General features: G+C 42.9%; 2 protein-coding genes across 2 annotated transcripts in view; both read right to left on the bottom strand.

The window, feature by feature from the left end:
* Positions 1-771: 771 nt before the first annotated feature.
* On the bottom strand, positions 772-3,032 carry LOC306914731 (eukaryotic translation initiation factor 4 gamma 1-like; the record flags this gene model as incomplete). Its single annotated transcript, XM_079491910.1, has 1 exon — positions 772-3,032. One exon carries the CDS (start codon positions 3,030-3,032, stop codon positions 1,014-1,016), a length of 2,019 nt encoding a protein of 672 aa, XP_079348036.1. The 3' UTR covers positions 772-1,013.
* Positions 3,033-5,107: 2,075 nt separating this feature from the next.
* LOC306914741 (myoferlin-like) overlaps positions 5,108-15,134 on the bottom strand; it is a 47,166-nt gene continuing 37,139 nt past the window's right edge. The window contains exons 40-54 of the mRNA XM_079491924.1: positions 12,009-12,107; positions 11,322-11,450; positions 10,974-11,129; positions 10,588-10,679; positions 10,098-10,268; positions 9,834-9,982; positions 9,502-9,641; positions 8,847-8,935; positions 8,639-8,734; positions 7,985-8,126; positions 7,722-7,821; positions 7,222-7,415; positions 6,993-7,102; positions 5,713-5,860; positions 5,108-5,475 (exon numbers count right to left, since the gene is read on the bottom strand). Coding sequence (XP_079348050.1) covers positions 5,437-5,475; positions 5,713-5,860; positions 6,993-7,102; positions 7,222-7,415; positions 7,722-7,821; positions 7,985-8,126; positions 8,639-8,734; positions 8,847-8,935; positions 9,502-9,641; positions 9,834-9,982; positions 10,098-10,268; positions 10,588-10,679; positions 10,974-11,129; positions 11,322-11,450; positions 12,009-12,107 — 1,854 coding nt within the window. The 3' untranslated portion in view covers positions 5,108-5,436. The remainder of the gene's footprint in view (positions 5,476-5,712; positions 5,861-6,992; positions 7,103-7,221; positions 7,416-7,721; positions 7,822-7,984; positions 8,127-8,638; positions 8,735-8,846; positions 8,936-9,501; positions 9,642-9,833; positions 9,983-10,097; positions 10,269-10,587; positions 10,680-10,973; positions 11,130-11,321; positions 11,451-12,008; positions 12,108-15,134) is intronic.

Genomic DNA, 15,134 nt, shown 5'->3' with positions numbered 1-15,134 from the left:
TGCAACATCTATACTGGTGGTGTTACAAGGTATAACTTGTTTTGTAGTTCAGCCTGACATTAAATGGTTGTGCCTGGAGTGAGTTCATTAACTTTCACTTCACGTCCATTAAGGACAGAATCATGCAACCCTCACCAGGCCTGCTTCTTCAACTTGTAGGATGTCATTTCCCCATCATGTAATAATCAGACTTCTGATTAATCAAGTGAAAGCCAGAGTGTAGAACCTCAGATGGTGAAAGTGGAAAGGAAACTTAATTTAATGTATTTTAAATTCCCCCGATTATAAACATGCTACTTACTGGAATATGTGAAGATATATATGACCATCACGCGCGCACACACACACACACACACACACACACACACACACACTAGCTTGTGTGTGTGTGAGTGAGTGAGAGCCTCAGAGGAGCTCACTGTTCATTCATTTCAGGGTCTGAGTGCCACAGAGATCATACTAAGAAATCTCCTCAAGATGTCTTCAAATCACCTTAATCACATTTAAAATCATCTGAAGCGCTGGTACACTGGTCAAACAATTTCCTGAATATTGTATTGTTGAACTGTACTATACAGTATTATAATAACTAGTATTACTATTAATGCTGCTCCAATGTCTAACAAAATAAATGTACTCTGTACACAAGCCTTAACAATAGAAACCTTAAAGATGCATATTACAGACAGACACATTTTACATGTTTAGATAATTTATTATGTTACTTACTTGTAAATTACATTTACAAGTAAGTTATATATTTATACGGTACATCATTATATTTCATTAGAATGATTGAGGTATTTCATTGATTATTACAAGTTATCATTGTTTCAAACAGTTTAAATTGTTAAAAACAATGTTTAAATTGTTTAAAAGATCATTGTTCAAAACAGTATTGACAAAATGCATTGTTTAAATTGTTTAAAACAGTTTAAATTGATTAAAAGATCATTGCTCAAAACAGTATGGACAAAATACATTGTTTAAAACAGTTGAAATTGTTTAAAAGATCATAGAAATGCAGAAAGGTTTTTCAACAGGTTTCCAGCCATACCCTGAGGAATGAGAGTCTTTGAGATCTCCTTGAAGAGCTGTTCCATAGGGATACCTCCCTTGTGGAGCATGGGAGTGATCAGCTCGGCCAGATACAGCCAGAAGTGTGGGATGTCTGTAGACATGTCCTCCGCCACGTCTAGAATCGCTTGAAGCCCTTTGTAGTACTGCTGTATGGGCAATATGCCAGCCTTGATGAGCCGATACAGCAGCTGCCCCATGTGGTCTCTGGCGATGGCACTGCGATCTAGCGTGGACTCCAGGCCATTACGCACAAACACAGAGAGCAACTGACCACAGTTAAACTCCTGTACACACTGCAGTGCCTCCTCCATGTCGTTGATGTGGAGGTACTCTTCGATGATGGCTGTAGATTTCTTCTCCACTTCCTCCTCGGTCAAGGTGGGCTTGGTGGGGGTCTGGGGGGGTGGGGGGTTAGGAGCAGCATCCTGCTTCATGTTCTCTGTTGTGGTCCTGGCTTGCACTCTGTTGTCCTGAGCCAATAGTATGTCTGAGTGAAGAGAGGAGCCTGAAGAGGGTTTCTGCCGATCAGAGAATCTGTTCAGGGTGCTGCTGGCTGGATGGCTGCCCAGCTCTGAGCCAGGGTCAGCAGGCTTGCCTTTACCCCATGGGCCTTTGTTTCCAGGGGCCAGCAGCTGGTTGTTAATGTCAAGAACACGAGTCTTGGTCATTCTGCTGAGACATGAAGTATCGATGTGTTTGTTGTTGGTTGAAATGGAGAAGCTGTTCCAGCCCTTGGCCACCCTACCCTGTCGTGGGGTGTATGAGCCACGTCCGCCGGGCCGGCCTCCAACAAATCTGTCAATTGAGCCTCTGATTGACTCCTTAGAGATGACGGTCTGCTGGATCTTCAACTGCTCCATTTGCACTTCCATCTCAGCATCTTTGTGGATCTGCTCGATGGTCTTGGGACCCTGGTCTCCTCGCCTGGGCACCCAGTTATTCTGTTGGAGGTCCAACACATCCTGCAGCATGAAGCGGATCCTGGGGGAGGTCTTTCTCTCCTTGATGATCTTCTTCATGTGGTCCATGCAAGGCTTGGCCATCTCAAAGTCCATGGCTTTCCCAGTGGTGGAAATAAGTGCACACAAGCACTCCAGGGAGTCCTCGTCACGTGTTATGAGCAGCTTACTGATGATGCACTTGTCCATGGTCGCCGCCGTCAGCATCTTGAGCTTGAATAACTCCCCAATGAACTTAATGTTGCCCATGGAGCACCTCCTGGCCTTGTTTCTGTAATGGTCCAGTTCCTCTTTGCAAAGCTTCTTATCCTCCTCCACCTGGGCAGCATTCAGTTTCTTATCAAACTGTGCCTTGCAACGGTTGAGCAACAGCCTGCGGAAAGTCACACAGACTCCCGGCTTAGCTGCACTGGGGACCTCGAGCTCCATAAAGCAGTGACACAGTTTGGCATAGACCACAGAGAAGCTGGGCTCTGAGATGGCCTTCTCAAAAATGATGTCAATGACCCCCTTAAGCCGTGCCTCTGTGTCGATGGTGAGCTCCCTCACCTGCTTGGTCAGCTGTTGGAACTTCTGGGGGGTTAACTTGTTCAAGATGCCACGCACTCTGTTGAACAGATCCTGGGTCATGGCCTCCTCTGTGTCCTTGACCACCTCACGACTCTGCTGCTTCTTTCCAGAAGGTGTCCAGGCATCCTTGGCCTTGTCGAGCTGCACGTCGACGGACAGAGAGAACTGGCGACGAGGCCCGTCTCTCCAACCTGTCTCTCCAAATGAAGGCCTGAAATCAGAGCCACGGTCCATGCCTCCTGGTAGACGCCTGGCTGGGTTCAGCAGCTTTCCCAGAGGCTTCTTGCTGTTGACTTTGTCCAGGATGACATCTCTGTTGACTGGCAGGTCCTCAGGTTTCTTAATGCTGACTGAGATGAACTGTAGGCTCAGTAGGAAATCTCTATCATAGATGATCTTCTCCATGATGTGCATCACTACCATCACCATCAAGCATCAAGAAGAAAATGAAGGTTCCGTTGCGCGCACCACCTTTTATGCACTCTTCAAAAACAACGCAACGGCTTCGTTGTCACACATTGGCTGAGTTTGAATCTAAACACAGCTCGTCCTATCAGCGCGTTGCTCGTGTTGTGTACACAAAGCGCATCCAATGAGCGCAGTGCGGGTAACCATGGTAACGCGTCATTGAGCCCCCATCTTGAGCGAAGGGGAATTCCGAATTCGTGACACGCCCACCGAGCTGAAGCAACCGTCCGCCAGAGTTCAGAACTACATTTCAGTGTCGGACATTTCACATCATTATGGTATTTAAATACAAATATTATTTACGGATGGACGTTGTGTGCGACCGATGTCCTCTGTAGGAGAATGGTATTAAAATCAACTTAAAAATGTCAACTGAACGCCGTTAACATAATGCTACAGTAGCATTATGCTAACCGCGCGTCGTACCTACTGTAATGTAACGTGAAATCAAGGCAACACTACACGGGCTTTAACTCGATCGGTCAGTTAGATTTATGTTTATTTTATTTTTTTGAGTTTGTCATTAGGAAAGGTGTCATTGGCAGACACCACCTGCTGCCCTTCCCACTCTCACAGACGGGTGCTTTCAACGCAGCTGAATGTGACAGCTGCACACATTTCTAGTAGTGTAAAGTGAGCAGCTTCTTGGTCAACTCTCACTTGACAAAAGGTGCATTTCCAATTGAATACAGTATCACTATCAATGCAACATCTATACTGGTGGTGTTACACGGTATACATTTTTGAAGCTCAACCTGACATTAAATGGTTGTGCCCGGATTGATTGAAGAATGTATTAACAGTTTGCAGAATTACAGTACATTTCAAGCACAAACTCAATACAAAGGCTGTTAACTGTGAGTGGACGACCCAATTAAGCATTACACTTGTTTCCAATAGGGTCCACCATGTTCAAATCATCAAAACATTTAGAGACGTACAAATAGACACTTCTATAGACAGAACAGGAATTCATCATAAAGGAGGTAAAAAGGGAAAAGAAACATATACAGTGAGGGGAAAAAAAGGGGTGGGCGGTGGGGGGGATTCACGTTCAGCTCCGTTAATTTGTTTGTTTTCCTTGGAGGAGCTGCGTTGGGTCCCCAAGTCGGCTCCGTGGCCGTACCTTGAGTTGGCTGTGTGGCCGTGACCGTCTCTTGTGTTGTCCTTGCGTTCGTGTTTGAGGGATTCCGATTTTACAGGGGCCAGTTTCGAATTGCAGCCGTCCGTAGGTGCCCTTTGAGAGCGGTTTTGAAAGAGTCAAGGGATTCGCATGTCTTAATGACAGTTGGTAGGGCGTTCCACATTTTGGTGGCATAGGAGCGAAAAGAATTTAGTCCCTTGTTTGTGCCGAATCTGGGTTGATAAGTTCATTAACCTAAACTTCACAACCATGGACAGAATCATGCAACCCTATGACCTGCTTCTATGTCGCTATGTCCTATCCCCCTTGTCCTGCTTCTTTAACTTGTAGGATGTCATTTCCCCATAATCAGACTTCCTACTGTAGGTGAGTGATTAATAAATGAAAGCCAGAGTGTAGAACTTCAGATGGTGAAAGTGGAAAGGAAACTTAATTGAATTCATTTTAAATGACCTGATCTTAAACATGCTACTTACTGGAATCTGTGAAGAGGACCACCACAACGTGTAATTAAAAAGGAGAATTCTTCTCGAACTCAGAAATGTGATTATGTGAGGTGTGTGTGTGTGAGAGAGAGCCTCAGATAAGCTCACTGTTCATTCATTTCAGTGTCACAGAGAGCATACTAAGATCTCAAGATTTCTTATCAAAAATCAGCAGAAGCTCTGGTACAATGGTCAAACTATTTCCTGAATATTGTTGAACTGTACTCTACTGTATTATAACTGTATTATTGTACACTATTACACTATTGCTGCTCCAATGTCTAGCAATATAAATTTACTCTGTACACAAGCTTTAACAGCTTTCAGTGCTACAGAAAATGTTTGCTTGCCTCCAAAATAATAATGGTACCATCATTTTTGTCCATTTAAAATATATTTAATTAAAAATCAAGAGATTGTCAGATATTTCAGATAAAATTGTGCATTCAAGTGCAAATGTGTAGATGTGTGTGTGATAGACAAATGGAACATAGTGGGAGGTGGGGACAAAGTAAGCATGTCTGTATGCTTATGAAAGGACTGAAAACAAGTGTGCAGAATTTGTTTTACTTATGTGCAAAGGTGCATTAAGGTTCTCCCATTAGAAGTGAAGTTGTGCAGAAAACAAAATATTTAGAAAATGTAGTTTGAAGCATTTCATTCATTTTGAAGGTGTATCCAGTGGCCGTGGTTTGCTGAGAGGTTTAAATTCGCCTTTGGATCCATTTTATCACTGATATGGCTTCACTATCTTCATTGAGATGTAGTTCTGGAATGAAAAAAACAATGAATCAAATCAGTACTTCTTCAGATCACTGTCATTAGTAATGACTTAGTATTCCAGTGTCTGTGTGTTAAGTGAGTAAGCAATGTACATAAAAGTAGTGAGCCTCATTTTAGCTTTTTTTTGCAGAGCAGTGGCTAAACCTGTGAGTCAGGACCCCAAAATGGGTCACAAGTGGGTCTGACAGGGTAGTGGATCTAACACCAACTTGGCCATCCTTACCGGTAAAGAGTAGAGGAGGATGGCGATGAAGAGGAGCAGTATAATCAGAATTATGAGTCCGATGAAGAGGCACCTGAACCTTCTCCACACGATGAACTTGCAGGTTTTAAAGGGGCTGGTGAACCAGAAGAAGGATGTGTCTGGACGGCTGGTGGTTATTGGTGTAAAAGAAAAAGGGGCAAATATTTGTTTTAATATTAGTACTACATGAATAAACAGTGATGAGAGTATGTAATGTGCCATACAAAAAACATGTTTTATTGTTTGTTTTTTTCATATGTCAAACATGCATACTATGAAGCAAACCTCATAGCCTTGCATCTTCTAGATCAGTTGTTTTCAAAGTTGGTACCCAACGACTACTAACAAGCAAGTCAGAATCTCAAGAGTCTCACTGTTGGAAACTCTTTTTTTGTACAGTTGTACATGTTGCAATAAATGAAGTTGTGTTCAACGCAGATTCAGGAGTAGAGAACGCCCACTGCTCAACCTGATCACTCAGCTTCCCTATCTCCTTATCGAGTTCACCTGCGTCCTACAGTCTCACAGCCAATCATGTAACATTCCCCACAGCATAAATACACCTCATCTCATCCCTTACCTGCTTGATACTGCCTCGCACTTTCAAATCCCCCCCCCCCTCCTCCTCCTCCTCCTCCTCCTCCCCAACTAACCCCCTTGAAATGAAATGAAATGAAATCTATATTTACCCAGGGTATCTGGGCTAGGCTCAAGAACTTGTTTCCAGCCAGGCCCTGCTCATAGAACACATTTCATCGTAGTGGTTGATGCCTTGTTCAAGGGCATTTCAGCGGTGGTCATTTTAACGTGTCGGACGGCTGATTCGAACTGGGAACCTTCCGGTATCTAGACCGCGCCGCTATCCGTTCGGCCACCGCTGCCTTCATCCTCAGCCTTGCCCCGCTAACACTTCTTTCCCTCTCCTTCTCCCAGGAGCCCCGAGGGGGGCAGCGCCCGAGCCGAGGCGACCGATCGCTCCCGAGACTACGCCCCCACCCTGAGTCTCGCCCTCCCCGGGCACCTCACCAATACACCTACATCTCACTCGTGCAATAAACACCCCTAAACTTGAGCAGTGGTGTGGTCTCTTACTAGTGAATGTGTAGTTGTCACAAAATCCCAAGGCACACCTGGACTTGTCTCACAGCACACCAGTGTGCCTTGAAGGTTGGCACACCACTTCGGAACCACTGTTAGATGGACTGGAATTATTTTACCGCTCCAGTGAATACTGAGGTGAATATATAGGGCTTTCTTACTTTGGTGGGTCAAGCTTGGGGTTCATGTTGGGTTCATCCCTGCCTCTCCCTGCAGGTTTCTCATCGGCATCCTGTACACTTACAATCTCCAATGTCATCTCCACCTTTCCCTATAAAACAGGGTCAAACACAAAATGAATGATAACATAATAACAGTAAGGAGTTCTGTATTATTTGCACAGTTATGGAATTGCACAGTTATGGAAAGGCCAAGCTTGCCTGTACTTACACCCAGAACCTTTTTACCATCCTGTTCTATTGCACAGGGCCACCAGCCTCGCACAGACTGCTGTGCAAACAGAGACTTGGAGTGATCAGCCTTCCGTGGTGCTCCAATATCTAGACACTCCATCATTTCCAGTTTACACTTCTCTGCGCTCTTGGCTGGAGGAGTCAGGTTCCGCAAGTCAAGTTCCACTGTACCTGTGGATTACAATGTTGTCAGATCCCAATCAACCTATGTCAAAGTGATAGCTTAACTCAAGAGTGGGGGTTGATTTTAAATACTCAGGATTTTGCTGTTCAGCTGAGTCCATTTATAAAGGATACTGTACGTTCTGCACCCTACTGTGTGCGCTTCATTCAAGTTATTGTACTAATAGGACACATTTGGACAGTTCAGAATTACAATGTGAAGGCAGGTTTCTGTGGAAATGTGTGGCATAACTACTAGGTAAATAAATCAAGACCATAAATTGTATTTGGTTACCATTTATAAGAAAGCCTCACCTAAATAGTCATCCAAAGAGAACTTGTCATTGTCCCAGATTTGAACAATCAGCTTAGGGGGGGTCCTGAACTCTGTTTGGTCAAGACTCCAAAAATGTTCCTATCGAAGAGAAAACATGAAATAAAAAAATGACCAAATTGCATCAATAAAAATAAAATCTGAATTAAATGTACGCACATCCAGTCCACCCCGTATCTGTAAACCTTTTCGGGAAAAGCTTTTTCTTTAAGTATTTCTTTAACATACTCCAGCTGACGCTCACCTTCTTGGACACCAGGCAGAGCTGCTCAGCAGGCAGGTAGTCAAACTCGTAGACAAACCTCCAGTTGAAGTTTCCATCTCCATCCAGAGACCTGTAGTGGACGTCAGTCTTCTGCTTGTCCTCCTCCATGCCAGGCATCCAGCTGGTAGAGCCAATTACAGTGGTCATAATGAGGACATACCAAACAATAGATGGCAAAAATCTTTGCAGAAATCAATTATTGTGTGTTTTTATGTCAAGTCTCTAAAAGGGACCAATCTGAATAACTTCCTGTCAAACACAAGCAAGCATACTGCCTTTATGAATGAATATGAATCACAATTTCATTCACCTGTGTTATTCCCATAACAACATGCCCCTCCAAACAGACCTACTATGAATTATGATGCTCTGTTTTGAATTTCTTTTAAGGTGACAGTAAATGTACTGTCACCTTAAAAGAAATTCAAAACAGCATCATAATTAAAAGTAGGTCTGTTTGGAGGGGCATGTTCTATGGAAATAACACTTGCCATTAACAAATGTTAATGAAAACATTTGAGGTGAGAAATAAGGATACATATGCAGTACATAAAGCTTTGCAAAAAGGTTGCAAATGAGTCATTTCATGACATCTTAAATTTGCAACATTATGTACGTTGTCCATCACCCTACCCTTTGATGTAGATGTCACTCATGTGTTCTCCAGTGATGCTCGTCTCATCCAAAGTGACGTCTTTGGTGTTCCAAATAACCACTCGCAGAAGATTCCTGAGAAATTCAGAAGCAATTGTTTGTTTAATATTTATCCAATGTCATATTAAAGCAAGTATCTACACAGGCAGAGTATAACTATACAAGGTAAAATAACAATACAGCATACTTCTTAGGTTTGCGTGGTGTGATGTCAAATGGAGGTCCAGGGATTCCGATTCTTTTTGGAAAGACATCCACCCACATCTGAAGCCTCCCCTAAAAAGAGAAAATGTATGTATGTCAAATGTACATGCCCCTCATTACAATTCTATGCAGCCATGCAATCATCATCATCATCATGTATGTTGCACTGCGATGTGCGATGTTGGTCTGTCACTTCTCAAAAATCTTGGAAGAATGTTAAACATTTGATAATATCTGAAACATTTTAATAAGGCAAATCTTCTATGGTGTATGGGGCGACTGTGGCTCAAGAGGTAGAGCAGGTCGTCCAATGATCCATGGGTCGGCGGTTCGAATCCCGGCTCCTCCTGGCTACATGTCGAAGTGTCCTTGGGCAAGACACTGAACCCCAAATTGCTCCCGATGTGCTGGTTGGTACCTTGCATGGCTTCCGCCGCAATCGGTGTATGAATGTGTGTGTGAATGGGTGAATGTAATGCACAATCTATGTAAAGCGCCTTGGATAAAGGCGCTATATAAATGCACCATTTACCATTTACCATGGTGGTCCCTGGAAAATAATATTTTCAGATGTGGCCAAATATGTTAATTTGGCATGAAATGAAAAAGTTTGAGACTGTCATGTCATGAGCTCTAACCTGAGAGAGAGTGGGCTGGAAGCTGCTGTACAGAGTTCTGGTCTCAACATGCTCAGGGACCAGTCCCTGTGTTCTGAGGACATGCAGGCAGATGCGTTCCCGAGCTTCACCCAGATGATGATGCACCTCTTGGTTCAACTCTGCACGTGAACAGGCGTTACCACACAACACAACATTATTACAAGTTTGCTATGCTAAGTATGCTTTCTTTTTTCAATTACCATAAAATGATAATGGGTAAACCTCTCAGCACCCTCTTACCAGTTACCACAGCATTGTCCTGTATAAATTAATATTTTTGCAGGATTTAAAAAATCCTATTATCCTATTACCAAACTGAGCCAGCGTGTAATCTTTGCCGTTGAAGGTGAGCGAGGTGCCATTGGCTTCAATCCTCGGTTTAGACAGGCCTTTGAGTCGAGCCAAGTTCTCCAGCATCTGAGAAGGTTTCAGCTGGTCCCTCCACTGGTTGATGCCAGAACTACATCAACGGAAACCAAGAAGATGTATTATTCGCTTTACGACACCCAAACAACATGAACTTCAATAAAGATTCCCTCAACGTTGCATATTACATGCCAGCACCGTTTCCTCACATGCAGTAAGTCTGGGGCAGGCCGCAGTAGGAGTTATATCGGGACAGGAAACGGTTCTCCAGGTCAATCACCGTCTCACCGACCTTCTCATCGCGAGTCAGAAGGTCATAGTCATACACCGAGATCTTCAGGTCCTTGTCCTGAGGTAGGAAACACGTCATCTCAAACATCCTGTCCGACAAAAACAAAATATTATTCAGTTAGTGGCACACTTGTAGAACATATGTAAGAGAAAGATGCAGGGACTTAAAGACGAGAAACAAATAAGTAACAAAACAAATAAAACAAATGATAATTTATGTATATAAAGAAAAAAGTAAAGTAAAGATGTATCAAAATACAGGATGTTGTGACCTTGTTGAGTCCTTAATTAACTCTTGATTTTACTGTGAGCCATCAGGACACTGTATGGGTGCTGTATTTTCAAAAGGACTGCATGAAAGTGATTGAGTTCTACATAGTTTATTCATTGGCACTGTATACTGTATACCTTCCAAGCACGGGGTTGATGGTGTTGGGTATGTAATGGTCTCTGTCTTCAACGGATTTCTTTCCCAGTGATATCTTGATGTATGGATCACACTAAGAAGGGTAGAGACAGTACGTTTAAAAAAAGATCAGCGTGTGAGCGCATGTGTGCCACAATCTGCTATGCGAGACTACATTATTTTCTTTCTTGATTTCTTGATTGCCACCCAATGCATCTCATACCTTTGGTTAGTTTTACTCACACAAACATTAAAATGATTAATAAAATAGAAAGCAGGGTAGTAAGTAAACTAAAATGTGAACATGATAAAATACAAAGTCTGGGTAGGTGAGATGAAAAAACAAAACAGAAGAAACCCATAAAAAATAAAGAAATAAAACTGATACCATGCCATTGTTGTCTTTGGGCTGCAGCTCGAGGGCTCTGACCACATAGATTCTGACCAGACACTCCTGGGGTCCGCTCTCTGGCAGCTCTCTGAACTGACGGGGTGGGGCGGTCACACCGGGGTCATCTGACAGAGGGTACACCTTAAATGAACCCTGCGATACAGTAAGTGAAAACGGGGATATTTGTTACGTATGTCCACAGGGTTTGGTCATCTGGGCCCAGATGATTCATTCTATGAATATAATAGTACTTTGTAAAATCCTGAGTTTAATTGCGGTAGATTGTGGTGATTTTGTGTAACGCATAACATGTGAAAAGAGGAGAACCCGAACAGGAACCTTTACCTTGAACTCTCCGACTACCGTGGGGTCGTCGTCTCCGTTCTCGTTTTTGCCTCGCAGCAGTTTGAACGTTTCACAGAAGTCGGTCAGCCCGTGGAACTCTGGGACATCCTCCAGTTCACTGTCGTACACCTGACAACACATTGTCAGATATTGACTGACTCCTAAAATCACTTTTAAAAGCTAGATTTTATAGTTTATGGAACGACGTTATTGGTATTGCACAAAAATAGCAAAACAAAGCTGATCTACAAGCTCATGATCTACAAGCTTACAAGTTGTTAGCTTGTAGATCGGCTACTTTTGGAAAATAATAATATAATATGCCCAAAATATGGCATGCCAGGTTGAATGCATTTAATAAATGATAAACAAAGCAAAACATAATTTAACCCATTTAGACCTGAGATCAGATTGTAAATTTGTCCTGAAAAAAATATGTTTCTGTCAGTGGTTCTCAAACTTTGTCATGTCAAGGACCCCCATCAGAAAATATGTTGTTCCAGGGTCCCCCCAGAAGCAAAGATTTGAGGTAAAAACGTTCGCTCTGAAAGATTTTTCAAAAGCGGGCACCGCTATGAGCTTGCAGATCTGCTATTTTTCAATGGCTAAAGTATAACATAATACTTAAAACACCAAAAGGGGTTCCCGCCCAGAATGTATTTGTGGCCAGATTGGAAAAGTCTTTACCTTTAGTGTGTCATATCCTTTCTTCAGGTATGGACCACATCTCTCCTGATCTCCCACAGAGGCATAGAACTTACTCCACCAATCAACCGTCTCCTTTTCCTGATGAACAGGTTTAAGCCCTTTAATATTTGTGCATACATAATACATAAATGTTGCATTTGACTGAATAGTGTTATCATCATGAATCTTACCTTCTCTGCAAGCTTTGGAGAAGAAGGTGGGATGCAACATAAAACGGATAAAAAGGTCAGTTGTAAATAAACAGTAAAAGCATCAACAGCATTATTGTGAATGTAGGTATAAGTAAGGATTAGACAGTTTCAGAGCAAATCTGGTGAGTTGCAGATTAATAAAAGTGATCCCGTGATTGTGATTGGAAAGAAACAATTATTTGTGTAAATTGTACTCAAGTACAATCACAACCACCAGGCTAAATATTCAGTGTCTGTAAGGCCTCATTCACACGTACCAAACACCAATCAAGCAATGTTTGGTCGTTTTTTTGTTTTTTTGGGCCACCACAATGCTTTTCCAATGGGAGTCAGGCTGCGTACACACCTAGGCTTCGTACACACCTTTCGGACACACAGATCTGTCCGACCGACCACTGATTACATTTTTATGATTTGATGCCTCCATGTCCCACAATGCTTTGCGCGATTTGGGCGGTGCTACGATACACGGAAATAGATGCACATATGTTCAGTGTAGTTTTCTTAACTGCAGCAGCAGCTAGCGTTAGTTTGTCGAGGCCGTTTTTCACACTCAAAGTTCACTGAGGCTGCGTACACACCTAAAGAACAAATGTTTGGTCCGTGTGCGATGCCTGATTGCTATTTGATTGCTGCTCCAATTCATTTTCAATGGGAGTCACGTCGTTTGATCGGACAAACCTGTCCGATGTGGGGGCGGAGGGCACAACAAACACATCGGACACCTTGTAGTCAAAACAGCCAACGAACAGGGTGGGACTTCAGATCGGACAGAAGGGTGGTTTTTAACCGCCAACTAATAGGAGAGAACTTCCGTTCTTGACAGCACTGGGTGGGGTTTAGGCTGTAGTCTTCTGAGTTACGTGACACAGACTATTATATCGCTTGTTTGTATGTCTTCTTTTGGCTACGGCCGTGCGTAACTTGGAGAGTCCAAGTTGCGCACGGCTGTCTCCAGTGAGTGAGTCCAGAAATACAGGACGATAGCCAAAATAGCCGTCGGGCCTCGGCAGTTGTGAGGCTGCATTAATAATTAGTTCTAAAAGCATGTATTTTTTACGGGGATCACTATTGATTTTAATAGTAGGCCTAGACGCATGTCTATGAGTAGCCTAGAGTAGAAATGTAATGGCAGCGTACGAGGTTCACATGCGCAAATATAACAGATGTACAAGTTATCGACACGAATGGTACTTACGGTATGGTACACGATGTAAGCTTGTAGATCTGTTTATTTTAAGCATGCGCCGCCGCCACCACGAAAAGTTATGACGCGCGCACATGTGGGGGGAGAGACCCGATATATTTTATAGCTCTATGGGAGAGACGCAGACAGAGAAATATTTAAAATCATCCTGTCTCGCTCTAGCGCACGGCCGCACGCATAAAGAGCCAATGGAGCAAATGTTAAATAAGCTACACAGGTGGTCCTAAATGATTAATTAATTACATCACTATAGCAAAAGACGTGATATAGGTCAACTGCAGCGGAGCTGTTCTGACTTGAAGCTTAACTGACCAGCACGGCTTCAAGTTTAAACCATAAGATGACATGGAAATGCCCGTCGATTTGATGCGCAGAAATAACAGGCCTATATCGAATCAGGTTAAGGTGCACACATGGAAGAAAAGTCCTTTTTATCGGGATTCGGGGATACTTTGTTGTAGGCTACGTCTCCGGTGAATTGTATGCACCAGCAGCAAGCACATTATTGTTCAAACACCTGCTCCTCTGTTCATCTGTTGTCTTATTTGGCTAATAAAATTATTAAGAATTAATGCAATTTCAAGTTGTTGCTGCAATCATGATTCATGTTGCTGTTCTCTTCTCTCTGTGTGACTGAAGGTTGCGCCCAAAAATTGTAGACAGTGATTTCCCGCACCCCCTCATGTTATTTTTCCCTCGTAAAATGACCTCTTTTCTTTTTTTCACTATTTGGTTCGCTTAACGTGTCCACGTGTCATTTGTTTACATATTTGGTACGCTTTACAGTCCAGTGTGAACACCAAACGGACCAAAATCAAAATGCAAATATGTGGTCCTTGGTCCTTGATCCGGACCTTCTAAGTGAACTTTGAGTGTGAAAAACGGCCTCGACAAACTATCGCTAGCTGCTGCTGCAGTCAAGAAAACTACACTGAACATATGTGCATCTATTTCCGCGTATAGTAGCACCGCCCAAATCGCGCAAAGCATTGTGGGACATGGAGGCATCAAATCATAAAAATGTAATCAGTGGTCGGTCGGACAGATCAATGTGTCCGACAGGTGTGTACGAAGCCTTAGGCCACTTTCACACCTAAAGTTCGCTTAGAAGGTCCGGATCAAGGACCAAGAACCAAATATTTGCATTTTGATTTTGGTCCGTTTGGTGTTCACACTGGACTTTGTAAAGCGTACCAAATATGTAAACAAATTACACGTGGACATGTTAAGCGAACCAAATAGTGAAAAAAAGAAAAGAGGTAATTTTACGACGGAGGGAAAAATAACATGAGGGGGTGCGGGAAATCACTGTCTACAATTTTTGGGCGCAACCTTCAGTCACACAGAGAGAAGAGAACAGCAACATGAATCATGATTGCAGCAACAACTTGAAATTGCATTAATTCTTAATAATTATTTTATTAGCCAAATAAGACAACAGATGAACAGAGGAGCAGGTGTTTGAACAATAATGTGCTTGCTGCTGGTGCATACAATTCACCAGAGACGTAGGCTATAGCCTACAACAAAGTATCCCCGAATCCCGATAAAAAGGACTTTTCTTCCATGTGTGCAGTACTGTGCACCTTAACCTGATTCGATATAGGCCTATGTTATTTCTGCGCATCAAATCGACGGGCATTTCCATGTCATCTTATGGTTTAAACTTGAAGCCGTGCTGGTCAGTTAAGCTTCAAGTCAGAACAG

This window comes from Electrona antarctica (assembly GCF_951216825.1).
Source record: "Electrona antarctica genome assembly, chromosome: 22".
Taxonomy (NCBI): domain Eukaryota; kingdom Metazoa; phylum Chordata; class Actinopteri; order Myctophiformes; family Myctophidae; genus Electrona; species Electrona antarctica.
The sequence above is the reverse complement of the archived record's forward strand: the minus strand, read 5'-3'. Positions and strand labels throughout refer to the sequence as shown.